Consider the following 27,898-nt stretch of genomic DNA (forward strand, 5'->3'; position numbering starts at 1 on the left):
AGGTCAAAGGAATTGTCTGTATAGCTCTGAGACAGGATTGTGTCGAGGCACAGATCTGGGGATGGCTACCAAAATATTTCTGCAACGTTGAAGGGGCCCAAGAACACAGTGGAGTCCATCATTCTTAAATGGAAGAAGTTTGGAACAACCAAGACTCTTCCCAGAGCCGGCTGCCCAGCCAAACTGAGCAATCGGGGGAGAAGGGCCTTGGTCAGGGAGGTGACCAACAACCTGAGATGGGAGAACCTTCCAGAAGGACAACCATCTTTCAGCACTCCACCAATTAGGCCTTTATGGTAGAGTGGCCAGCCACTCAACAATAAAAGGCACATGACAGCCTGCTTTGAATTTGCCAAATAGGCACCAAAGGACAAGATTCTATGGTCTGATGAAACCAAGATTGAAGTTTCTGGTCTGAATGCCAAGTGTCACTCCTCGAGGTAACCTGGCACCATCCGTACGGTGAAGCATGGTGGTGGCAGTATCATGCTGTGGGATGTTTTACAGCGACCGGGACTACGAGACCAGTAAGGAAACGAATAAAATAAGTCAGTAGGAACGTTTATTTGACCTGAGGAAAAGATGAAAAGAGCAAAGTAAAGAGAGATTCTTGATGAAAACCTGCTCCAGAGCACTCAGGACCTCAGCCTGAGGTGTGGGTTCACCTTCCAACAGGACAAGGACTCTAAGCACACAGCCAAGACAACACAGGAGTGGCTTCAGGACAAGCCTCTGAAAATCCTTTAGTGGCCCAGCCAGAGCCCGGAATTGAACCTGATCGAACATCTCTGGAGAGACCTGAAAATAGCTGTGCAGCGACGCTCCCCATACAACCTAACAGACCTTGAGAGGATCTGCAGAGAAGAAAAGGGAGAAACTTCCCAAATACAGGTGTGCCAAGCTTGTAGCGTCATACCGAAGAAGACTCGAGGCTGTAATCGCTGCCAAAGGCGCTTCAACAAAGTACTGAGTAAAGGGTCAGAATAAGCCAAGGGCGATTTATCTATTTGACAAGCATTTCGTACAATAGAAATAAAGTACTTCCTTGTTTATCACGCATACCATAACCTTTGAATGTTGGTGTAGTCTACTGACTGATTTCTTATGAACATTGGGGGTAAAATAACCCTGGACTGTCCATATTTGAAATGTGTAACTAAATCAAACCCATATCAACTCAGTAGGTCTATATGTGCGTGCTGAATGCAGTCACCCTAACCGCTAGACCACCCCAGACCACTGTTGAACTACATTTTGAATTCATTCATAACCTTAGGATACACTAGAAACTTGTTTGTCATAGATTAGTGGAGACCTATATCTATCTTGTCTTGATTGTATTTTATTTCACCTTTTATTTAACTAGTCAGTTAAGAACAAATTCTTATTTACAATGGCGGCCTGCACCCGCCAAACCTGGACGACGCTTGACCAATTGTGCACCGCCCTATGGGACTCCCAATCACGGCCGGTTGTGATTCAGCCTTGATGCATCAGAAAAATTCTCTATGGCAAAATAGTGATTGAGTTAAGATCTAACATCTGTATCAGTATCGACACATGCCTCAACAACCCACTTAGCAATCGTTCTCTCTGCGTAGTGTTTTGGGGAACACCGTTGTGTTGGAAAGATGCATCGCTAAAACACTCTGAAGCCCAAGTTCCATTGCTAACATGAAACCGGGCACCATATAATAAAATTGGGGTTTAAACGCACAGGACAACAACTGTCCATCACTGGCAAATCCCTAAGCCAAACACATTATAGCAAAATAATAAAAACATCCAAGCTTACTGTATGTACAGTAGTTTTCCCACTGACTTTTATGTACCAGTTCAGTTTTATATGCTCGTCTCGTTTCTGTAGACATAGTGATGTATGTTAAAATGTCTCATTGAATTGTCTCACAATAACTTCACTCTTACAACTATTTTCCCTTATATAGACTTTAAGATGTGAGTGGGGCTCTAAGTTCAGAGAATGTTTTGTCCAGATCACTGAGCTCTTATTTGACCCTGGGTTCACAGTTGACTTGAGCTGTCTGCCTAAACACCAGGGTGCCAGGAGTTTAAATTAGACTTTCTCCTAGAGGTCACGGCATCAGGAGCACAGACCTACTGTTTTTTTACACCATGCATGGCTACATAGTCATGAAGTAAACAAAATGCACTCCAACAGTTACGAAACTAGGCCAAAATTACTGTTAATGTTGTCATTGGTAAGTCGTTGTTACAGTATTAGCATTGGTCATTTGGAAAAGCACAGTGGGTAGCCTAGAGTTAAATAGTTTCATTAAACTTTATTTAGTCATCTCTAAGTTTGAATTTATTGTATTCCACACAAAAGGCGCAAGATCATCCCAGTCCTGGCATGTGTCCCTACTGTGCCTTCCCAGTGGTTCCTATTTCAAAGGGGGGTGGGGTCTACACTTGCACTGTCATTGCCTGTATTTTAATACCTGCATGAGCCTCCACTCCTTCATTCCATGACAGAATACCAGTTGAGACGAGGCAAAAACCTCACAGGAACACTCATTCCTCCCAGCTTGGTGACTTGAATCTTGGATACCTTTACTTTTACTTGGACTTTTTGTGAGTCACAACAAGCATTTTGTGTGTTTTAAAAAGTTGCATTTACAGCAGTAGCTTACCTGTTCCATTCCAACGGCCAAGGTTCCGTCCTACCCAGCATCATTCCCAGGAGAGTGAGCGAATCCCCGGGTGGGTACAGGTGAGTAGGGTCCAAGGAATTCTGCAGCGATGCTGAAAATGTAATGGAGAGAGCATGTTTTTTTTTCAGTATTCACTGACTGCATATCTATAGACCAGTGTCAGTGTGTTTTGTTTTGCTACTCTATAGGCAAATAAATATTTTGGTCAAACAGGCAACATGACCCAGTAAGGAAATGTCTGTCTGACCCTTCATTAGCGGCACTATGGGATTGTCATTTCTGATGTTACCATCATAGGGTATAATAAGAGTTGCCAATATGAAGTCTATCCCTGAGGTGTAGCTAATTTATATACACCTATACTGCTCAGTCATATCAAAGCTATGTATGCACTACTGTGCAGTCACGGTAGTCTACACTTGAAGATAAGAAATGCTTTGTAGTAAAACTATTACAAATATTTACAACTTATGTTGTTAGTATTAGTGTTAGGCAAATACATTACTGTAGTAGAAATTGCAGCAGAAGTTGCTGGTAGCCTATTGGTTTGTGCTGGACTAGATAATGATTATCTTTAAAGAGTTCATTGGGATAGGATGGAATTAGTCAAATCTATATTTGCCAATCTGTGCTTATTAGGCTAATGGTTTGATGAAATGCTATTATTAAATTGCAGTTTAAAAAGTATACCTTAAACAAAACTTGGCTTACACTATCATTTAGTACAATTCATTATTTAGAAACTATCATCAAACAGGATAATATCCAACAAACCCACATCTCCCAGTGAAATTGTGTATAATGAGAATTGCGGTTAGTTTAAAAAACAAAAAGTGATTCTATACAACCTGGTTATCAATGCAACATTGTGTTTTGTAGAGCGAGTGTGTTGAGGGTGCTAACTGCCGGTATGTGTGGGTGCACAGTGACTGCCTGGAGAAGAAGAGGCAGGAGAAACTGCTAACAGTAGCAAAGTCCACATCTGCTTCCAATCGAGAAGGAACAAGAAGCTGCTGTGTCTTAATCTGAATATGTGCTCAAGCTGTCACTCAACTCCCTTCCAGCCACATAGCCAGCCACAACTGTCTATTCTCTTCACTCACTATGAATGTGTAGCTCACTCTCCCTTCCTCCCTCTCTCTCTCCCCCTTCCTCTCACACCTCTTTCTCCCCTCTTGTAGAATTTACTTAATTAAATTGGTGGAACTTGATGTGCACCAGGTTCATTCATGTAGAAATTAATTGACAAAATTTTGTCTTGTCTTTTTGGGGGAGGTAGAACTCATTAGAATAATACCAAGCATATTTCGCAACCATACCTTAACAACTGCTGGCTTAGGAACTGGCAGAGAAGCTCATCGGTGAGAAAGAAACCCCACAGGAAAAATAGTTGTATTACTATATTTATATACTATACTATCCACTGGTGTTTTTGCACAAAAACATTACAATGAACACTGTGGTATTTACTGTTGTGTTTTTGCTGATATGACTGTGGTGTTTTGCAGACATTAGTGTAGCATACTGTAGTCTGTTTAATACATTTTTTTATTATCCTATTTTATGATCTTTTTGGGGCTTTCTCCTTGAAGAAACCTACCGGACAAATACATTTTCCATAACCTGTAAGTAGGTAGGACTGGGGAATGAATGGCTAGGTTCAGTTCTTCTGCTCTTTTCTTTAACCTGTAGGGAACAAAATATATAGTCACAAATATGAGGGAGGGGAAAGGGCATATGCAAATTGTATAGTATTCTACTACAACATTCTATAGTTAGCACTACACAATCAAGGGATAATACAATGTGTAGTATAGTATTCTACAGTATATTTAAAAAATATATAGTAAGCACTACATGATTGAGGGATACTACAGTGTGTAGTATAGTATTCTACAGTATGCTACACAATTCTATAGTAAGCTCTACACACGATTGAGGGATAGAAAAGTGTGTAATATAGTATTCTACAGTATATTACAAAATTCTATAATACGTACTACACATGATCGAGAGATACTAAAGAGTATAGCACACTACAGTTTACTACTATAGAATGCTATAGTAAGCACCATAGTATTTTTTTGTAAACAGTAGTATTTTGTTATGTGGGGTAGATGGGAGCATAAAGCTCCCTACTGAAATCTTCAATCTTCTTGTTAATGTCACGATCTTGGAAATGAGTAGACCAAGGCGCAGCATGAGAATAGTTCCACATATTTGTTTAAGTGAAACTAACAAAATAACAAAACTTACAAAGACCGTGAGGACGTAGTGCCCAAACACTACGTCTACCAGCTGCCTCTAATTGGGAACCACACAAATCACCAACCTAGAAATCTATAAAAAATAGATAACCCCCCCAGTCACGCTCTGACCTAAACACCATAGAGAACCGAGGGCTGTCTATGGTCAGGGTGTGACAGTTAACTGGAAATAAATGTTAGTAGCTAGGACGAATACAACTCAAAGAGCTAGAACTGACACAATTAATTAATTTGGGAGGTACTTGAGTTTAAACATGATTACCTGAAAACATTTTGTCAATCTGACATAGTAAATCAGTTATTATTTCTCAATTCAATAGGTGAATCTAGGATGATGTCCTTCTAGGCAGAGTTGCAAAGAAAAAGCCATCTCTCAGACTGACCGATAAAAATAAAAGATTAAGATGGGACACAGACACTGGACAGAGGAACTCATCCTGAAGACCAGCATCCCGGAGTCGCCTCTTCATTGTTGACGTTGAGACTGGTATTATGCTGGTACTATTTCATGAAGCTGCCAGTTGAGGCCTTGTGAAGCATCTGCTTCTCAAACTAGACAGTCTAATGTACTTGTCCTTTTGCTCAGTTGTAATGTACTTGTCTTCTTGGGCCTCCCACTCCTCTTTCTATTCTGGTTAGAGTCAGTTTGCACTGTTGTGTGAAGGGAGTAGTACACAGCGTTGTACCAGATCTTCAGTTTCTTGGCAATTTCTCAGAACAAGAATAGACTGACGAGTTTCAGAAGAAAGTTATTTGTTTCTGGCCATTTTGAGCCTGTAATCGAAACCACAAATGCTGATGTTCCAGATACTCAACTAGTCTAAAGAAGGCAAGTTTTATTGCTTCTTTAATTAGCACAACAGTTTTCAGCTGTGCTAACATAATTGCAAAAGGGTTTTCTAATGATCAATTAGCCTTTTAAAATGATAAACTTGGATTATCTAACACAACATGCCATTGGAACACAGGAGTGACGGTTGCTGATAATGGGCCTCTGTACGCCTATGTAGATATTCCATAAAAAATCTGCCGTTTCCAGCTACAATAGTCATTTACAACATTAACAATGTCTAGACTGTATTTCTGTTCAATTTTCTGTTATTTTATTAAATAAGGCAAAAAAATTGCTTTTTTTTCAAAAACAAAGGCATTTCTAAGTGACCCCAAACCTTTGAATGGTAGTGTATGTATATATATATATATATATATATATATATATATATATATATATATATATATATATATATATATATATTTAAATGGGAATCACATTCTTATCAATAGGCCATAATGAATTTTGGCCCAATAGGCCTGGCATATTGCCACGTTCAAGGAGCTTTCCGTTTTGATTGGCTTATTTTGCCTAAAAACCTTTAGGACTACCTATATAAAAAAAACTGCATCTCTGCCCAGCCTCGCAAGAGTGACCAAAGGGATGTTATGCATCCCCAGTGGCTCTGCAAGTGTGGATGATATTCTCCGCTGCTGGCCTGCTCTCCTGCTCTCCAGTCATAGCATGAGCCTGAAGCCACAGACTGGCCAAACTCGTGTTTTAAAAATGAATTCAAAGGCACTAATAAGTCATTTTTTGTTTAATTTGTATTAAATTCTAAGTATGTCACAGCCTATATGTGCAATTTATAGACTATAGTGATTTAATACAAAGAAATGTTTAAATGCTGACCACTTTCCAACAGGATTTCCAACAGCAGAACTCTTGCTCACATACTCTGGTAGTGGGGCACACTGAAGCTTCTTTGTACCTGCACACAGACACATGCACAGGGTTACGGCAGGAGGCTTCTAAAACACACGTCTAGAGTTATTTCTGCACTGAGTCTGGGAGGAGAACAAGTGAGACTGATCAAGACCACAATGCATAAGGCTTTCTCTGAGCAGGATCTGGGCTCTTTGCGAGGTCCTGATCTATCTTTTTCATCACACTTAGTTCTGTCTGTATCCCTCTTTTCTTCTTTCCATCACTCTCTTGTTATCTATGAAATTAGTCTGTGGGATTTAACATACGTTTTCATATCAGAGGGATTCATGGCTCATGTCAATTTATATGGCAGAGCTGGGCAGGAATGTGCTGGTGGTAAAGTACCCATGGATGTCTCTGACATGTTTTGTTCTGTATTCTCTCATTGCAGTGCAGTGTGAAGCCTGCCTAAACCCAGACCAGCTCCGACAGGTCCAGCTCCCAGCCCAGCACCCTAAACATGAGACAGCTGTGTGTCTGTGTGTCTGTTCTGCTAGTCTTGGCCACCCTGGCTGTGGCTAGGCCAAAAGCAGGTTAGCCTAATCCAACAGTGAAGTAATAAAATTACCATGAATGCATTGCAGTTCGGCACACATTCAATTGCTTCTTACCTCATAATGTTGTGTTAGATTCAATTAGAATGAGATCTGGCTTTGCAAGGAAGTTAATGAAATTCAAACAAAATTACTGTTTACTTGTATGCTTATGCCGTAGATAATTTCATATTCATGCAGTTTGTGATGAATTTGCAGATATTCAACTCAATTCCAATCCGGCACCGGAGCAGAAGTGCAAGTCTGGCCCAGTGGACCTGGTGTTCATTATTGACAGCTCTCGCAGTGTGCGACCCCATGAGTTTGAGACCATGCGCAAATTCATGATCGACATCATCCACACACTGGACGTGGGATCGAACGCTACCCGGGTGGGCCTGGTACAGTACTCCAGCCAGGTCCACAACCTTTTATCTAGTTCTCAATTTATCTGTGTTTTTACACCTTAGTGAAGGACTACGCTTGGAGAGGGAAGATAGTTCTTGGCATGTATTTCTTATCTTGTCTTCCATTTCCAATCGTAGTTATTGTAACTCCACAAAGTCTAGAGAACTATCACTAAAGGCTAAAAGCATTTGCGATGCCATGTTTTTTTTCCCTAGGGTTTAACTAAAAGGTTTTTTTCACTGTTAAAGACACAGTTGTACCTAAATATAGTAAGTTAGACATTCAAACCCTGCAGATGAAGAGGTGACTGATGCTTTGTATGCTTCTATGACTCTAGGTTCAGAACGAATTCTCTCTCAAGACCCACGCAAAGCTGCAGGGCATGGTGAAAGGCATCAATGAGATCATCCCCTTGGCACAGGGCACCATGACGGGCCTGGCCATCAAGTATGTCATGAACCATGCCTTCACGGCAGCTGAGGGTGACAGACCCAAGGTGCCCAATGTAGCTGTCATTGTAACGGACGGACGGCCCCAGGACCGTGTGGCGGAAGTGGCGGCCGAGGCTCGGGACAAGGGCATCGAGATCTACACAGTAGGCGTGGCCCGGGCGGATATGACCTCACTGCGCGCCATGGCATCGCCACCCTTCGAGGATCATGTCTTCCTGGTGGAGTCCTTTGACCTGATCCACCAGTTTGGCCTGCAGTTCCAGGACAAGCTCTGTGGTGGGTTGGGTTGATATATAATATTTTTGAATTATCATCAAACGTGTGTACAGCAATATGCGCGATGTAAGCAATTATCAAGATACCACTCAGTTTCAATCATATATTGAGAAAATCACACTTTACAGTTGCTGAAGTGTCAAGGTCATCAGTGTTCACAAAGGTATGTATTCGTACCTGAGACTTTTAAAGCTTGTAAAATGTTTATCCGTTAATTTGTCCTCATAAACTCAACTCATTTTCAGCTCTCGCTATAAGTTACATCCTTGGCAGCACAATATCAAACATTTAATTCTAATTCTAGCTTTGGGGAACTTGATCATCTTCCAAAACAGTATGAGCAAATCCTTGATATTTCCTAATGTCAATGATATGAGAGTGATTGAAGGTAGATGTCTTTGCTCACCTGCTGGGGTTCCAGGGATGGATCTATGCCTGGAGTCTGACCATGGCTGCGAGCACCTCTGTGAGAGTTCCCCTGGCTCTTTCCACTGCCTGTGTCGGCCAGGGTACACTCTCAACAAGGATTCCAAGACCTGCACAGGTAGGCTGTCCATTGGGCTAGACATGAGACAACTTAATGCTTTTTTAAAATTAATGAACGATATATAATGTCAGTCAAGTGCATGCATAACTGTAGTGTATTCATTTTCATCACTTGAATTTAATTTCATCACTTGATCACAAGTAAAAACAAAAACGAGCAACGAGCTCTCGATTAAAAAGAAAGCTGGATGAAGTGGGACAGGTAACGACAGCGGAGACATCTCAGCTGACAACCTATATTTACAGTATGGAAACCATAGACAACCATGGCAGCCCATCCAACAGTAACTGGGCCTGGTTCTTGTATATGCCAATGGGAAATTTGTAAGAAAGTTTTAATTGTGAGCATGTAGCCATGTATCTATTCAATATGCATTGCGGAAGTTCAGCTTTACAGCGTCATTGAAATTTAAAGGCAATGTTCTAGCTTACTGAATTCACGATAAGCGCTGCATATGTCATCTCAAATGGAAATTATCTTCACATTTCTATCACAGAATCTGTAACGATTCAGATTGAATAGAGCCCTAGGTCAAGTTAGGATTCAGCAGTTACTGATTTACCATCAACCGTGATTTTTGTCTCTTTGTATGATACAGCCATAGATCTGTGTGCTGAGGGGAAGCATGACTGTGAGCAGAGCTGTATCCCCTCCCCTGGAGCCTTCACCTGCGGCTGCAACATTGGCTACACCCTCAACAACGACAAGAAGACCTGCACAAGTTAGTGAGGCCATCATAGCATAATCCATCCAAACCCATAGACCAGTGGTCACCAACCTTTTCTGAGTCAAGAACAGTTTCTGAGTCAAATTGCAAGCAGGGATCTACTGCTCAGATTTTTTTGAAACATTACTTAAAAGCCTATGAAACATTAACCAATTAAAAACAGTTATGTAGCAACGATGTTTGTGCAGTAGGCAATAGGCCGAATACATTATCACTGCATATTGGCTATGCTTGAATTACCCTGCCAATGTTGTTCTTCTCAGACCATTTAGAAATTATTTTCAAAAATTTTAGGTACATACCTAAATCATATGTTTTATTACTTCTGAGGCACAGATGAGTGAGCATAATAATTAATTTATAGGAACACATTGATATACTCATTTATTGCAGCTGCAGCGCTGGTTTTAGCCAGAATGTAATTATTGATTTTTAGATGTTTTATTATTATTACTTGTTAATTTTTTTCTCACAAAAGTAGTGCACTGGGCTATTAATAGTCCTGAATTAGCAGACCGATATAACATCTGCAGAACTTGGAAAAGTATTTTCCCAGCATTGTGAAACACTGAATTTGGCCTCGCTGCTATTAGCCCATAGAAACACTTTGAATAACAGCTTCTTACTTGGATAAACAGACAGTCCCCCCAAAAGTCTAAATGAAGTTTATTCTGATGTGTCATGTAACTTTAAAAAAAATGTATTTAACCTCTTATTTTAGGCTCTAAACTATCTCCATATATATGCTTCTGTATATTTTTTAAACTGGTACCCGGCTACATTCAGACTAGTTATGTGAGGCTTGTGGGCGTCCTAGAGCAAAACAACCAACATGTACGTGTTCGTGAGAGACTCACCTTTCCACCATATTAGTGTGTAGCCCAAACAGATCAGACGCTACAGAGGCTTTCGTGAGAAGACTGATTTTCGGGATGTCTCGTGGTCTGACAAACACTGCTCTAGCTCTGACACCTTTCACCACAGTTGCGGATGCAGTGGAATGAGATGCAGCCCATGCAAAATATGCGGAGTTCTACTTTCAGACACATGAAATGGTTCAAAATGGGAACACTTTTTGTTTTTACTGTCTATGGCTCGAGGAAACTGTGCAGACACAGTGATCTGAGCTATCTGATTGGCCAGCAGTAGGCCTATAGGTGCACTTGATTTGCTCTCTGGGCCTGCCGTGTAGTCGGAGTTCTACTTTCAGACACATGAAATGGTGAAAAATGGGAACACTGCCATTCCCGTGCTAGGGCTGCTGAATCAAGTGCACCTTGCTATAAGACTCTAAATTGAGCTCAGATGCATCCTGTTTCTACTGATCATCCATGAGATGCTTCTACAACTTGATTGGAGTCCACTTGTGGTAAATTCAATTGATTGTTCATGATTTGGAAAGGCACACACCTGTCTATTTGATCATCCATGAGATGAGGCCTTATACAGCTCATTTAGTGCCAGCATCGGTTTGTGGTGGTAAATAGACAACTCCGAAAAATATAGATGAAAACTCTTTAAGTAAATAGTGTGGTATACAGCTTATCATTCCACTGATACCGAGGGTCTCAGCGGTCTAAGGCACTGCATCTCAGTGCTAGAGGTGTCACAACAGACACTGGTTCGATTCCAGGCTGCGTCACAACCGGCCGTGATTGGGAGTCCCATAGGGTGGCGCACTATTGGCCCAGCATCATCCGGGTTAGGGTTTGGCCGTCATTGTAAATAAGAATATGTTCTTCACTGACTTGCCTAGTTAAATAAATAAAATAAAAATATATAAATGAGATACTCTACCTCAGACGAGCAAAACCTTAAGACTTCCTCAATATTTGATTTTGCTCAGCTGTTCTATTATGCTGATGGACCAAAAACTCAGCCAGCTGTATGTTAACCATGTCGGCTTCAGCCACGACTTTGTGAAACTTAAGATATTACAGTTTTTAATGTCCCATTGGTTGGATTGTCTTGATCGGAGCTCATCCATTTAGTTATCAATTGATTGCACGTTGGCTAATAGGACTGATGGTAGAGGGGGATTACTCACTCGCTGTCAGATCCTTACAAGGCACCCCAACCTATGTCCCCAATATCTCGGTCTCTTCTTCATGCGAATGGCGGGGATTGGGCCTTGTCCATCGTCTGAAGTAAATCCTTCACGTCTGACTCGTTAAATAAAAAATATTTGTCTAGTACGACGTGAGTAATCGCTGTCCACAAGCACTTTCGGTCATAAGAGACGGTGGCAAAAACAACCAAATAACGTGAAAAATAACGTGAAAAAACACACAATAGCACAATTGGTTAAAACGGAAGCCATCTCCTCCGGCACATTCATCAAAGGTAGATGCAGGCGTTCTGTACTAAAAACAGCAGTCAAGCACCCAAATGACCTTGCTAGCTACTTTCAGGCAAAAATGAAGGAACAGCTCACTGAACATAACTTGCACTAGCAGAGCTGGTTAGGCTGATATGTTATCCAGAGTGTTGGTGAGTGCAACTGTGCTGTCAGATTGTCTGCCAATGAGTAGGGTTGATCCGAACACTCTGACCTCACAACGGCAGTCAAGCACCCAAGCTAACTGGCTAACATTGGCTAGCTTGCTAGCTACTTCCAGACACAAATGAGAGAACACCCTACTCTGACCATTTTAATCGCCCTAACAGAGCTGGTTAGGTTGTTTTCATGTTATCTAGAACGTTGGTGACTGTAACACTGCTGCTGGCAACAATGTAATTACGATTTTTGGCCAACATTTACTGACAGCGGCCATATTCGGTGGGTTTTGAGCATTAGTCAATTCAGCGCTCTGGCACACTCAGACGAGAGTCTTTTGTTCAGACATGTAGCTAGCTAACAATGAGCCATAATCCCAACTCATGTGTCACGTTCGTCGAATGGAGGAGACCAAGGCGCAGCGTAAGATGAATACATACTTTTTAATGAAGACGAAGAACACTTAAAACCTGTTGTGACTAGGGGGCAGTATTTTCATTTTTGGGAAAAAAACATTCCCGTAGTAAATATTTTGTCAGGACAAGATGCTAGAATATGCATATAATTGACAGCTTAGAATAGAAAACACTCTAAAGTTTCCAAAACTGTAAAAATATTGTCTGTGAGTATAACAGAACTGATGTTGCAGGCGAAAGCCTGAGAAAAATCCAATCCGGAAGTGCCTCATGTTTTGAAAGCACATGCGTTCCAATCCGTCCCTATTGAGCAGTGAACGGGCTATCAACCAGATTACTCTTTCTCCGTATTCCCGAAGGTGTCTACAGCATTGTGACGTACTTTTACGCATTTATGTTGAAGAATACCCGTAAGCGGCTACATTGCGCAAGTGGTCACCTGATGCTCTCAGAGAGATTCTCGCGTAAAATACAGAGGTAGCCATTACTCCAATCGGTCCTACTGAAAAATGAATTGTCTCGATGGATATATTATCGAATATATATTTGAAAAACACCTTGAGGATTAATTATAAACAACGTTTGCCATGTTCCTGTCGATATTATGGAGCTAATCATGAATATTTTTCGCCGTTTTCGTGATTGCAATTTCCGGGCGATTTCTCAGCCAAACGTGAAGAACAAACAGAGCTATTTCACCTACAAAAATAATATTTTTGGAGAAAAGGAACATTTGCTATCTAACTGGGAGTCTCGTGAGTGAAAACATCCGAAGCTCATCAAAGGTAAACAATTTAATTTGATTGCTTTTCTGATTTCCGTGACCAAGTTACCTGCTGCTAGCTGGACAAAATGCTATGCTATGCTACCGATAAACTTACACAAATGCTTGTCTAGCTTTGGCTGTAAAGCATATTTTGAAAATCTGAGATGACAGGGTGATTAACAAAAGGCTAAGCTGTGTCTCAATATATAAAATGCATATTATCGAACAAAACAAAAATGTACTGTGTAACATGTCATATGACTGCCATCTGATGAAGATTTTCAAGAGGTTAGTGATAGATTTTTTTTTTTATCCTGCTTTTGTGCTTTTTATCTTTTGCTGGAAAAAATGGCTACGTTTTTTCTTTGGTTTGGTGGTGGTCTAAAATAAATATCTGTTGTGTTTTTGCCGTAAAACATTTAAAAAATCTGACACGCTGGGTAGATGAACAAGGTGTTTGTCTTTCATTTGAGGTATTGGACTTGTTAATGTGTGGAGGTTAAATATTTCTAAAGAATATTTTTGCATTCCCTACGCTACCTTTACAGCTGAACGGGGGGGTGGAGTTCCCGTAGGGGAACCCATCGCCTCAACAGGTTTTAACCTCTCTGAACTACCGATACCGGATCCGGCAGCGTGACTACACCCTCAGGCTCATTACCATAATGCAACGTTAACGATTTCTAAAAATCGCAAATGAAATGAAATAAATATGCCTGCTCTCAAGCTTAGCTTAACACTGTCATCTCAGATTTTCAAAATATGCTTTTGAACCATAGAAAATCAATCATTTGTGTAAGAGTGTTGATGGCTAGCTTAGCATTTAGCGTAGCATTTAGCACATAACATTTTCACAAAAACCAGCAAAGGAATCAAATAAAATAATTTACCTCATGTTTCAATGAGGAGACTCTCAGTTACATAGCAGATGTCCAGTTTTTCCTGAAAGATTCTTTGTGTAGGACAAATCGCTCCGTTTTGTTACTGCACATTTGGCTACCGAAACGAACCGAAAACTCAGTCACCAAAACGTCGAACTTTTTTCCGAATTAACTCCATAATATCGACCGAAACATGGCAAACGTTGTTTGAATCAATCCTCAAGGTGTTTTTTCACATATCTCTTCATTGATATGCCGTTCGTGGAAGCATGGTTTTTTCTCAGAATCCCATGGAAAAATACCAGCACCTGAGTTTTGCGCACCAATTTCCACGCAGGACACTGTGCGGACACTTGGAAAATGTAGTCTCTTATGGTCAATCTTCCAATGATATGCCTGCAAATACGTCACAATGCTCCAGACCCCTTGGGGAAACGATAGAAAGGGTAGGCTCATTCCTGTCGCATTCACAGCCATATAAGGAGATGATGCAAATCGGAGCCTCAGAAATCCTGTTCATTTCCTGGTTGCAGAAACATCTTGGTTTCGCCTGTAGCATGAGCTCTGGGGCACTCACAGTGAAAATCTTTGCAGTTCTGGAAACATCAGAGTGTCTTCTTTCCAAAGCTACCAATTCCATGCATAGTCAAGCATCTTTTTGTGACAAAAAAAATATAGAATTTTCCGTAGAGCTCCGAGACAAGATTGTGTCGAGGCACAGATCTGGGGAAGGGTACCAAAACATTTCTGCAGCATTAAAAGTGCCCAAGAACACAGTGGCCTCCATCATTCTTAAATGGATGAAGTTTGGAGCCACCAAGACTCTTCCTAGAGCTGGCCGCCCGGCCAAACTGATCAATTGGGGGAGAAGGTCCTTGATCAGGTAGGTGACCAAGGACCCAATGGTCACTCTGACAGAGCTCCAGAGTTATTCTGTGGAGATGGGAGAACCTTCCAGAAGGACAATCAATCAATGAAATGTATTTTTAAAGCCCTTTTTATATCAGCCGAAGTCACAAAGTGCTGTACAGAAACCCAGCCTAAAACCCCAAACAGCAAACAATGCAGGTGTCGAAGTATGGTGGCTAGGAAATAATCCCTAGAAAAGCAGAAACCTAGAGAGGAACCAAGCACTGAGGGGTGGCCAGACCTCTTCTGGCTGTGCCAGGTGGAGATTATGACAGAACATGGCAGAGATGTTCAAACGTTCATAGATGACCAGCAGGGTCAAATAATAATAATCGCAGTGGTTGTAGAGGGTGCAACAGGTCAGCACCTCAGAAGTAAATGTCAATTGGATTTTCATAGCCCATCATTCAGAGTTAGAGACAGTATGTGGTGGAGAGAGAGTCCATAACAGCAGGTCCGGGACACGGTAGTACCTCCAGTGAACAGGTCAGGGTTCCATAGCCACAGGCAGAACAGTTGAAACTGGAGCAGCAGCATGACTAGATGGACTGGGGACTGCAAGGAGTCATCAGGCCAGGTAGTCCTGAGGCATGGTCCTGGGGCTCAGGTCCTTCGTGAGAAGAGAGAGCAAAAGAGAGAGAGGAGAGAGAGAAGGAGAAAAAAAGCGAGAGAATTAGAGGGAGCATACTTAAATTCACACAAGACATCGGATAAGACCGGCGAAATACTCCAGATAACAGACTGACCCTAGCCCTCCAACACAAACTATTGCAGCATAAATACTGGAGGCTGAGACAGGAGTGGTCGGGAGACACTGTGGCTCTGTCTGACAATACCCCTGGACAGGGCCGAACAGGTAGGATATAACCCCACCCACAAGCACAGCCCCAACACCACTAGTGGGATATCTTCAAACCACCAACCTTCTACCCTGGGACAAGGTCGGGTATAGCCCACAGATATCCCCCCCTCGGGGGGGCACCAACACAGACAAGAAGATCACGTCAGTGGCGCATCCCTCCTAGGGCCAGCATGGAAGTGCACTAGTAAGCCAGTGACTCAGCCCCCCCCCCCCCCCCTCGTAGAGGGTTAGAGGCAGAGAATCCCAGAGGAGAGAGGGGAACCGGACAGGCAGAGACAGCAAGGGCGGATCGTCGCTCCAGTGCCTTTCCGTTCACCTTCACACCCCTGGGCCAGACTACACTCAATCATAGGATCTACTGAAGAGACGAGTCATCAATGAAGGCTTAAAAGCCAAAACCGAATCTGCGTCTCTCACATGGCCACATAGACCATTCCATAAAAATTTAGCTCTATAGGAGAAAGCCCTGCCTCCAGTGTTTGCTTAGAAATTCTAGGGACAGTAAGGAGGCCTGCGTCTTGTGACCATAGCGTACGTGTAGGTATGTACGGCAGGACCAAATCGGAAAGATGGATAGGAGCAAGCCCATGTAATGCTTTGTATGTTAGCAGTAAAACCTTGAAATCAACCCTTGACTTAACAGAAAGCCAGTGTCGAGAGGCTAGCGCTGGAGTAAAATAATAACATTTTGGTTTCTAGTCAAGATTCCATCAGCCGTGTTTACCACTAACTGAAGTTTATTTAGTGCTTTATCCAGGCAGCCGGAAAGTAAAGCTTGGCAGTAGTCTAATCTAGAAGTGACAAAAGCATGGATACATTTGTTTGCATAATTCTTGGACAGAACGTTTCTGATGTTAAAAAAGCTGTCCTTTAAAAATTCATGATATGTTCGTCAAAAGGGATCAAGGTCCAGAGTAATGCTGAGGTCCTTCAGTTTTATTTGAGATGACTGTACAACCATCAATATTAATTGTCAGGTCCAACAGAAGATCTCTTTGTTACTTGGGACCTAGAACTAGCATCTCTGTTTTGTCCGAGTTTAAAAGTTAACTTCATATGGTATAGGGGCCAAAAGCCAGGGAAAATGCAGCGTGGCAAATTCAAATAAAATGATATAAAAATCTAACTTTCATTAAATCACACATGTAAGATACTAAATTAAAGCGTCATCCAGCCAACATGTCAGATTTTAAAAAGGCTTTTCGGCGAAAGAATAATAAGAAGCTATTATCTGATGATAGCACAACAGTAAACAAAGAGGGTAGCATATTTCAACCCTGCAGGCGCTACACAAAACGCAGAAATAAAATACACTGCTCAAAAAAATAAAGGGAACACTAAAATAACACATCCTAGATCTGATTGAATGAAATATTCTTATGAAATACTTTTTTCTTTACATAGTTGAATGTGCTGACAACAAAATCACACAAAAATGATCAATGGAAATCAAATTTATCAACCCATGGAGGTCTGGATTTGGAGCCACACTCAAAATTAAAGTGGAAAACCACACTACAGGCTGATCCAACTTTGATGTAATGTCCTTAAAACAAGTCAAAATGAGGCTCAGTAGTGTGTGGCCTCCACGTGCCTGTATGACCTCCCTACAACGCCTGGGCATGCTCCTGATGAGGTGGCGGATGGTCTCCTGAGGGATCTCCTCCCAGACCTGGACTAAAGCATCTGCCAACTCCTGGACAGTCTGTGGTGCAACCATTGGTGGATGGAGCGAGACATGATGTCCCAGATGTGCTCAATTCAGGTCTGGGGAACATCAATGCATTCCTATTGCAGGAACTGCTGACACACTCCAGCCACATGAGGTCTAGCATTGTCTTGCATTAGGAGGAACCCAGGGCCAACCACACCAGCATATGGTCTCACAAGGGGTCTGAGGATCTCATCTCGGTACCTAATGGCAGTCAGGCTACCTCTGGCGAGTACATGGAGGGCTGTGCGGCCCCCCCAAAGAAATGCCACCCCACACCATTACTGACCCACCGCCAAACCGGTCATGCTGGAGGATGTTGCAGGCAACAGAACGCTCTCCACGGCGTCTCCAGACTATCACGTCTGTCACGTGCTCAGTGTGAACCTGCTTTCATATGTGAAGAGCACAGCGTGCCAGTGGTGAATTTGCCAATCTTGGTGTTCTCTGGCAAATGCCAAACGTCCTGCACGGTGTTGGGCTGTAAGCACAACCCCCACCTGTGGACGTCGGGCCCTCATACCACCCTCATGGAGTCTGTTTCTGACCGTTTGAGCAGACACATGCACATTTGTGGCCTGCTGGAGGTCATTATGCAGGGCTCTGGCAGTGCTCCTCCTGCTCCTCCTTGCACAAAGGCGGAGGTAACGGTCCTGCTGCTGGGTTGTTGCCCTCCTACCTACGGCCTCCTCCACGTCTCCTGATGTACTGGCCTGTCTCCTGGTAGCGCCTCCATGCTCTGGACACTATGCTGACAGACACAGCAAACCTTCTTGCCACATCTCGCATTGATGTGCCATCCTGGATGAGCTGCACTACCTGAGCCACTTGTTGTAGACTCCGTCTCATGCTACCACTAGAGTGAAAGCACTGCCAGCATTCAAAAGTGACCAAAACATCAGCCAGGAAGCATAGGAACTGACAAGTGGTCTGTGGTCCCCACCTGCAGAACCACTCCTTTATTGGGGGTGTCTTGCTAAATGCCAATAATTTCCACCTGTTGTCTATTCCCTTTGCACAACAGCATGTGAAATGTATTGTCAATCAGTGTTGCTTCCTAAGTGAACAGTTTGATTTCACAGAAGTGTGATTGACTTGGATTTACATTGTGTTGTTTAAGTGTTCCTTTTATTTTTTTGAGCAGTGTATAAAACATGCCTTACCTTTGACGAGCTTCTTTTGTTGGCACTCCAATATGTCCCATAAACATCACAATTGGTGCTTTTGTTCGATTAGTTCCGTCCATATATATAAAAATGTGCATTTATTTGGCGCGTTTGACCCAGAAAAAAATAGCTTCCAAATTGCGCAACATCACTAAAAAATATTTCAAAAATTGCCTGTAAACTTTGCCAAAACATTTCAAACAACTTTTCTAATACAACTTTAGGTGTTTTTAAACATTAATAATTGATCAAATTGAAGACGGGTCTATCTGTGTTCAATACAGGAAGACAACAAACCAAGCTACTTTTCAAGTCTTGCGCAACTCTCAACAGTGTTACGCAGTTCCTAGATGGCCATACTTCTTCATTGCACAAAGGAATAACCTCAACCAAATTCCAAAGACTGGTGACATCCAGTGGAAGCGGTAGGAACTGAAAACATGTTCCTAAGAAATATCGTTTCCCAATGAGATCTCAATGAACAGACAGAAACCTAAAAAAAAATCTGAACAGTTAGTCCTCTGGGTTTTGCCTGATACATAAGTTCTGTTATACTCACAAACAAGTTTTAGAAATCTACTAATAATATGCATATTTTATATTCTTGGCATGAGTAGCAGGAAGTTGAAATTGGGTACGCTATTTATCCAAAAGTGAAAATGCTGTCCCCAATACCTTAAGAAGTTAAAAATGTGCCGCAATCCACTACCTTATGTCTGAAACACAGGCTTCCAGGGAGGGCAATTTTGAGGATTCACATGTTTCATCGAAAGTTACAGCTGTGTATTGTCCGCATAGTAGTGAAAGTTAAAATTATGTTTCCGAATGACATCACCAAGAGGTAAAATAATGTAAACAATAGTGGTCCTAAAACAGAACCTTGAGAAACACCGAAATTTACAGTTGTCAAAAGACCAACCATCAACAGAGACAAGCTGATATCTTTCCGACAGATAACATCTAAACCAGGCCAGAAATTATCTGTCTAGACCAATTTGGGTTTCCAATCTCTACAAAATAATGTGGCCTCCAGTAGAAAGCAGCACTAAGGCACAAGGACAGATGCAGAGCCTTGGTCTGACTCCATTAACCTCTAGTGACACCCCATCCCGTGAACTGGACCGTTGTCATCATCTGACACTAATTAGCATAACACAACGGACATAAATATTACAAGTAAATATTCCTATTCATGAAAATCACAAGTGAAATATATTGAGACACAGCTTAGCCTTTTGTTAATCACCCTGTCATCTCAGATTTTCAAAATATGCTTTACAGCCAAAGCTAGACAAGCATTTGTGTAAGTTTATCGATAGCCTAGCATAGCATTTTGTCCAGCTAGAGCAGGTAACTTGGTCACGTAAATCAGAAAAGCAATCAAATTAAATCGTTTACCTTTGATGAGCTTCGGATGTTTTCACTCACAAGACTCCCAGTTAGATAGCAAATGTTCCTTTTTTACAAAAATATTATTTTTGTAGGCAAAATAGCTCCATTTGTTCTTCACGTTTGGCTGAGAAATCGCCCGGAAATTGCAGTCACGAAAACGGCGAAAAAATATTGCAAATTAGCTCCATAGTATCGACAGAAACATGGCAAACGTTGTTTATAATCAATCTTCAATGTGTTTTTCAAATATCTATTCGATAATATATCCATCGGGACAATTCGTTTTTCAGTAGGAACGATTGGAGTAATGGCTACCTCTGTATTTTACGAGAGAATCTCTCTGGGAGCATCAGGTGACCACTTGCGCAATGTAGCCGCCTACGGGTATTCTTCAACATAAATGCGTAAAAGTACGTCACAATGCTGTAGACACCTTCAGGAATACGGAGAAAGAGTAATCTGGTTGATAGCCCATTCACTGCTCAATAGGGACACATTGGAACGCAGCGCTTTCAAAACATGGGGCACTTACGGATTGGATTTTTCTCAGGCTTTCACCTGCAACATCAGTTCTGTTATACTCACAGACAATATTTTTACATTTTTTTGAAACTTTAGAGTGTTTTCTATCCTAAGCTGTCAATTATATGCATATTCTAGCATCTTGTCCTGACAAAATATCCCGTTTACTACGGGAACGTTATTTTTCCAAAAATGAAAATACTGCCCCCTAGTCACAATTAAAGCAATATTTCCCATAGACTTAAGGGTCCTGCTTTAAATGACGTGCAGCTTATGAAGCCTTCATAAAGCCTTCATTAGCACTACATAAATGTGTGACAAATACAATCAAGAGCATTACTGAATACTATTTAATATTATGCATTATAAATGAATTTCTACAAGCATATCATTTTCTTGCATTTTCCTTCCTTCAGTGATCGACTACTGTTCGTTTGGGAATCACAGCTGTCAGCATGAGTGTGTGGATGTACTGAATGGCTATTTCTGCCGCTGTGCTGAGGGATACACGCTCCAAGAGGATGGAAAAACCTGCCAGAGTAAGTTTCTACACACTTTAAAGGGCCAATGCAGCTGCTTTTATCTCAATATCAAATCATTTCTGGGTAACAATTAAGTACAGTTCCTTACTGTGATTGTTTTCAATTAAAATGGTTAAAAAATAAACAGCAAAGAGCTGTCTCAAGTAAGTATTTTTGCTAGGACTGTTTGGGAGTGGTCTGAGTGGGGAAAGGAAAACTGAAAACTAGCTGTTATTGGCAGAGGTTTGGAACTCTCATATTTAGATCATTTACTGCCAGGTGATGTCAACAGGCAGGCCAAACCTCTATCCAACTAAAAGGGCATTATCATCAATTTCACAGTATTATTCCAACCTCATATTGTGGAAATATATATAAATCATAGAAAAATCAAATTTTTGACTGCACTGGGACTTTAAGAGGCTTGAATCTTTATAAAGCCAGGAGCACGCTTCAGCTATTGAACCCAAATATTGAAGTCTATGTAAGATTAATTGACAAAAATGTTTTTGTTTTTTTACATTAGTCTACACATAGCCATTTGGGTGTACAACTGTTTTATTTTACATGGGGGGAAAAATACTCTAAATTGGATGTTCGGAAAAAGTGGTGACCATTATCTGTGTGTACTGTTAATCTAATGAACGAACATTAGATTAATAAACACAAACCTAATAAGTGGTATGACCTACAGTAGTTACTCCTCTCTACTTAAAAACAAACAAACAAAAAAAGCTATCCAACCAAGCCTTTGTTATCCAATTCACTTTCACTGAGTTTTCTAACTTAATCAAATACACTGGACTCAACTGGATATGGTCACTTGCCTAGAAATACTCGAGAAAATCTCAAGATCAATCTGCTCTTTGACAGATAGTTCCCATGAAGTGAAACCTTATATTTTCGCCAGGCCACATCCATGGATGACTATACCGCCAAACATAATACTAAAGCCTTTATTAATTTATTCATTCATCATCATACATGTGCCAAAAAAAGTATGTTGGTTATTTCTCCAATTGGTACATCACAATGACGTATGCATACGTGCATAAATGTTTGCGAGTATCTCCTGATAATGCTTACTGGCCATATCAATATTTTTGTACTGTTTTGTTATTTATTTGTGCCAGACGTGTCTACAATTACAGTGGCTTGCGAAAGTATGCACCCCCGTGTAATATATATATATATTTTTGGGGGGGGTTGTATCATTTGATTTACACAACTTTGAAAATGCTAAATATTTTTTTATTATTTTTTATTATAAGACAAAAAAACTGAACTTGAGCGTGCAATACTTTGTAGAGCCACCTTTTGCTGCAATTAAAGCTGCAGGTCTCTTGGGATATGTCTCAATAACCTTGGCACATCTAGCTACTGGGATCATTGCCCCTTCAAAACTGCTCCAGCTACTTCAAGTTGAATGGGTTCCGCTGGTGTACAGCAATCTTTAAGTAATACCACAGATTCTCAATTGGATTGATGTCTGGGCTTTGACTAGGCTATTCCAAGACATTTAAATGTTTCCCCTTAAACCACTCGAGTGTTGCTTTAGCAGTATGCTTAGGGTCTGTCACGATCGTCGTAATGAGCGGACTAAGGCGCAGCGTGAGTAAAGTTCCACATATTTTTCATCTCCGTGAAACAAACAACTAAACGTGAAGTCATGACGTGCACACAGGCAACTAAACATAAACAATATCCCACAAATGGCTACTTAAATATGAAAAATGGCTACTTAAATATGGTCCCCAATTAGAGGCAATGATTACCAGCTGCCTCTAATTGGGAACCATACGAAACACCAACATAGAACATTTAAACTAGAAGACCCCCTAGTCACGCCCTGACTAGAAACAAGAGCTCTCTATGGTGAGGGCGTGACAGGGTCAATGTCCTGCTGGAAGGTTAACTTCTGTCCCAGTCTCAAATCTCTGGAAGACTGAAACAGGTTTCCCTCAAGAATATCCCTGTATTTAGTGCCATCCATCATGCCTTAAATTTTGACCAGTTTCCCAGTCACTGCCGACAAAAAACATCCCCACATGCATCATGCTGATGCTGCCACCACCATGCTTCACTGTGGGGATGAATATCTCGGGGTGATGAGAGGTGTTGGGTTTGTGCCAGACATAATGTTTTTCTTGATGGCCAAAAAGCAAAATTTTAGTCTCATCTGACCAGAGTACCTTCTTCCATATATTTGGGGAGTCTTCAACATGCCTTTTGGCGAACACCAAATGTGTCTGCTTATTTTCTTCATTAGACAATGGCTTTTTTAGCCACTCTTCCGTAAAACCCAGCGCTGTGGAGTGTACGGCTTAAAGTGGTACTTTGGACAGATACTCCAATCTCCGCTGTGGAGCTTTGCAGCTCCTTCAGGGTTATCTTTGGTTCTCTTTGTTGCCTCTCTGATTCATGCCCTCCTTGCCTGATCCCTGAGTTTTGGTGGGTGGCCCTCTCTTGGCAGGTCTGTTGTGGTGCCACATTCTTCCCATTTTTTAATAATGGATTTAATGGTGCTCCGTGTGATGTTCAAAGTTTCTGATATTTTTTTATTACCCAACCCTGATCTGTACTTCTCCACAACTTTGTCCCTGACCTGTTTGGAGAGCTCCTTGGTCTTCATGGTGCCCCTTGCATAGTGGTGTTGCAGACTTTGGAGCCTTTCACAGGGGTATATATACTGAGATGATATGACAGATCATGTGACACTTAGATTGCACACATGTGGACTTTATTTAACTAATTACGTGACTTCTGAAGGTAATTGGTTTCACCAGATCTTTTTTAGGGGCTTCATAGCAAAGGGGGTGTACACATTTGCACGCACCACTTTTCCGATTTGTTGTTATTTCGAATTTTTTTAAACAAGTTTTTTATTTTTTTTCTCACTTTGGACTATTTTGTGTATGTCAATTACATGAAATCCAAATAAAATTGATTTAAACTACAGGTTGTCATGCAACAAAATAGGAAAATCTCCAAGGGGGATGAATACTTTTGCATCATTGGTATTACCAGGTCGCAGTTGTAAATGATAAATACAATAACTCAAACGGTAAACAGTCAGAAAGTACATTTGACTGACTGCCGGAATATTTTTCTCAGCTGATCCTCAAATCTGCATAACGTTCAAGATGGTTAGGATGATCAGTAGTAAGCTGGACTGCCAGTATGAAGTAAATGGGTATCACTTCACCTAAGGTGCACACGCGTAATAAATTAATATTAGTTATAAGCATGTATGAGTTCATACCGTTTTACAGTCAACACATGATATCTCCTGTCTTTGGCAATTTTTCAACACGACTCAAAAGATTTTACCTCAGGATCATTATGGAATGATAAGACATTTTAAGACTGTCATAACTCCTTACTGCATGATAATGCATAATGTGTGTGGACCTTAATGAACTGTATTCTGTACATGACACCACAGCCATGTCGTAATCAGTGTCTCTGTTTTTTATGAAACACAGTGATGGACCTGTGTGGTGAGGGGAAGCATGACTGTGAGCAGATCTGTATCGCCTCGCCAGGCGTCTTCACCTGCAACTGCAATGCTGGCTACACTCTCAACAATGACAAGAAGACCTGTACAAGTTAGTGAGGCCAAACAGTAGAATGTATTTAGCTGGGAGCAGATCTATCCAACAGCATATTTAAGGTGGCTGCTTGTTAAGGTTTGCAGTGATCATTGTGAGCACAACAAATCTGTTCCATATTGGTCAAGCCCGAGACCCGCCTTTAAAATATGAATAGTGAAAATCTGTTCTAAAATGTCATTCAATCAAAATGATATTTAACGATTAACTTTGACTATATATCCATAACACATTCATTCCACATCTATAAGTGTTTAATGAACATGTTATAACATGTCCCAACCACATTATTAAAGATTAATGAAAAATATCCATAGCATATCTATAGCACATTCATATCATGCTATGCAAGAGTTCATATTTAGGCATCTTAATAGATGCATCGTTACAATGACAGAGTAGTGTCATCATTATGACTGTTCTGAAAAGTGTGCTTCTGCCATACCATTGTTATCGTATATGCCAAAAGGCCAAATCTAATTTTTAAAATGTTGAAAATTATGCTTATTTATACAACGGGTGTTTTGGAATTCCCATTGTTAGACCTAATGTTATAGTCTAGGGCAGCAGGTAGCCTAAGCGGTTAGAGTGTTGGGCCAGTAGCCAAAAGGCTGCTGGTTTGAATACCTGAGCCGTCAAGGTGAAAATCTGTTGCGGTGTCGCCAATTTAGCAACTTAGTTGCTATATTTAGTGAGTTTTCAGACCCCTCCAGAGACTTTTATGGGTAAAAGACTCTAGCGACAAATTCAAAATGCCATCTAGTGACTTCTGGGACAAATCAAGGAGCCAATAGCAGATCTCACTGAAAAATAGTTGGCAACACTGGTCTGTTGATGTGTCCTTGAGCAAGGCACTGAACCCTAATTTGCTCCAGTGGCGCCGTACTACTACGGCTGACCCTGTAAGACAACACATTTCACTAGACCTATCTGGTGTATGTGATAATAAAACATCTGTTTATCATGCCCATGATACACTAAATACCATCCACATGGCGAGTACGTTCAGAAAAAGTGCCATCATTTACGTTGTTACCAAGACCCACTGCCCAGCCATGCAATTTATAAACTTAATCACCACTGTAAAAAGCATCTAGACATTATAATTTGCAACATCAATTTTGAAATTCAATCTCCACTGTGTCTCAGAGTAATAAACGGAACGAGACCAATGATTTATAAACTAAATACACTAGATGACTGATAGGGGGCACTGTGTCCCATAGTAGGGAGTTGGAACGAGACCAATCATTTATAAACTATATACACTAGATGACTGATAGGCGCTGTGTTGAAGCCACAGTGTCTCCATCTTGGCATCCCCTTACCATTTTCAATTTTTTGGGGAAGCTTTAGAAATGCATTTATTAATGTCTACATTCGTTTTTGCCATATGAGGGTGATTCGTGCAAGTTGGTGGAAGAACACGGGAGTTTTTATAGAACGCCAGCAAAAAAAGCCTCTATTTACATGTTGCTTATGAGTGCATTGCACACAACTTTTGGATTATAATTGCATTTTAAGGCTCGTATGATTGTCCTGCTTAATAATAAACTTCAACCAGTACAATGGCTCTTTGGCTAGTGTTAGAAATTAGATATGTAGACGGGCGAGTCGGTCAAGGATCGATTCAGACAAGGTGGTAAATTGTATGACAAGCGACAGTTTATTCAGAGTGAAGATATCTAGAACAGCGTAATTACGGCTCCTCCGTTGGTTCGTACGGAACGGCAGGCAAAGAGACCGTTACAATCAGTACACCACTTATATATAGAACAGAAAGTAGGTTGATTCTGGAAGATCGGATCTTTGGATTGGTTCAGCTGGGGTGTAGTCTGTAGTCTTCCGCCATTGGCTCAGTTGTCTGTCCGTCATCGTAGAATCCTCTTCGGGCACACAATGTTCAGCTACAAAGGAGATTATGTGTGTGCGCTGGTTTTGGCAGTTAGTGTAATGCGGGAGCTATCCTGTAGGGGACCCCACAGGCTTTACTTTGAGTTGTAGCCCTGTATTAGCAATAGGTTGGTCACCTGCATAAGAAATAGCATTTCTCTACAAAACCCTCTCTTCACGTCTCACCAGAGACGTGACACAACCTAACTAGATCCAGACACAAAGAGAAACTTCTCCCAAGGGGACTATGAAATAAGGCACGGTATTAAACAGAAATAGATATATATGTATTACCATCATGTTCTCCATTCAATCCCACTATGTACTAAGTTGGCTACCAGCCACCTAGGAACTTACAACCCTCATTTAACAGAGCGGAGAGCAACAGCTCAAAATAAAAGTAAAATGCTTGTCTACATAAGCCAACTTTTTCCCGCAGGAAAAAGTTGTGATTCCCTCTCTTCACATCTCCAAAGAGATGTGACTTAAACTAGGCAAGTCAGGCGGAATGATCCACTTGCATAACACATACATACATCCCCATAAGGCAACAGCAGATATAATGTAAACCTAATAGGCACTCTCCTCCTCATCCTCAAATTCAAGTAGGTCTTTATCCAGCAGAGGAAACATCTGGGAAGGGGAGGAAGGGTCAATAGCTCTAGAGATAACCCTAGTGGTAAGGGAACGGATGCATGGAATGCAACATCATCCACAGAGAACTAAAATGGCAGCGAACACCGAAATGGATACCAAAATGGAGGACACCAGGGTTTTATATTTACCAAACGCACTCATCCAGGAGTCCCACATCGAGGTATCCATCCCAGAATGAGATTTCATTTTACCATTAAGCGTCCGCAGACCTTCTAGGGCTATGGTCAAGCTACCATCGGAGGCTGTGTTACTAGGGATGAAAGTACAACACTGTTCACCAAACATAGTACAAGCTCCACCTTTCTCCGCCAGTAGCATATCCACTGCAATGCGATTCTGGAATGTCATAAGAGAAGTTGCAGCCAGGCTCTCATGCTCCATACCGTTATCTCGCACCTGGCTCCTGTTATCTAACAAAAGACCGCTTGTTCTCGCAACCCCACGCTCTGAATG

At 41.3% G+C, this 27,898-nt stretch overlaps 1 protein-coding gene across 1 annotated transcript in view; it reads left to right on the forward strand.

Annotated features, from left to right (window-relative positions):
* The first annotated feature begins 2,481 nt into the window (after nucleotides 1-2,481).
* LOC109890781 (matrilin-4) overlaps nucleotides 2,482-27,898 on the forward strand; it is a 58,058-nt gene continuing 32,641 nt past the window's right edge. The window contains exons 1-8 of the mRNA XM_020482809.2: nucleotides 2,482-2,731; nucleotides 7,090-7,231; nucleotides 7,451-7,650; nucleotides 7,977-8,367; nucleotides 8,789-8,911; nucleotides 9,513-9,635; nucleotides 21,180-21,302; nucleotides 24,770-24,892. Coding sequence (XP_020338398.1) covers nucleotides 7,159-7,231; nucleotides 7,451-7,650; nucleotides 7,977-8,367; nucleotides 8,789-8,911; nucleotides 9,513-9,635; nucleotides 21,180-21,302; nucleotides 24,770-24,892 — 1,156 coding nt within the window. The 5' untranslated portion in view covers nucleotides 2,482-2,731; nucleotides 7,090-7,158. The remainder of the gene's footprint in view (nucleotides 2,732-7,089; nucleotides 7,232-7,450; nucleotides 7,651-7,976; nucleotides 8,368-8,788; nucleotides 8,912-9,512; nucleotides 9,636-21,179; nucleotides 21,303-24,769; nucleotides 24,893-27,898) is intronic.

The sequence above is a fragment of the Oncorhynchus kisutch genome, linkage group LG5 (genome assembly GCF_002021735.2).
Source record: "Oncorhynchus kisutch isolate 150728-3 linkage group LG5, Okis_V2, whole genome shotgun sequence".
In the NCBI taxonomy this organism is placed as follows: Eukaryota; Metazoa; Chordata; class Actinopteri; order Salmoniformes; family Salmonidae; genus Oncorhynchus; species Oncorhynchus kisutch.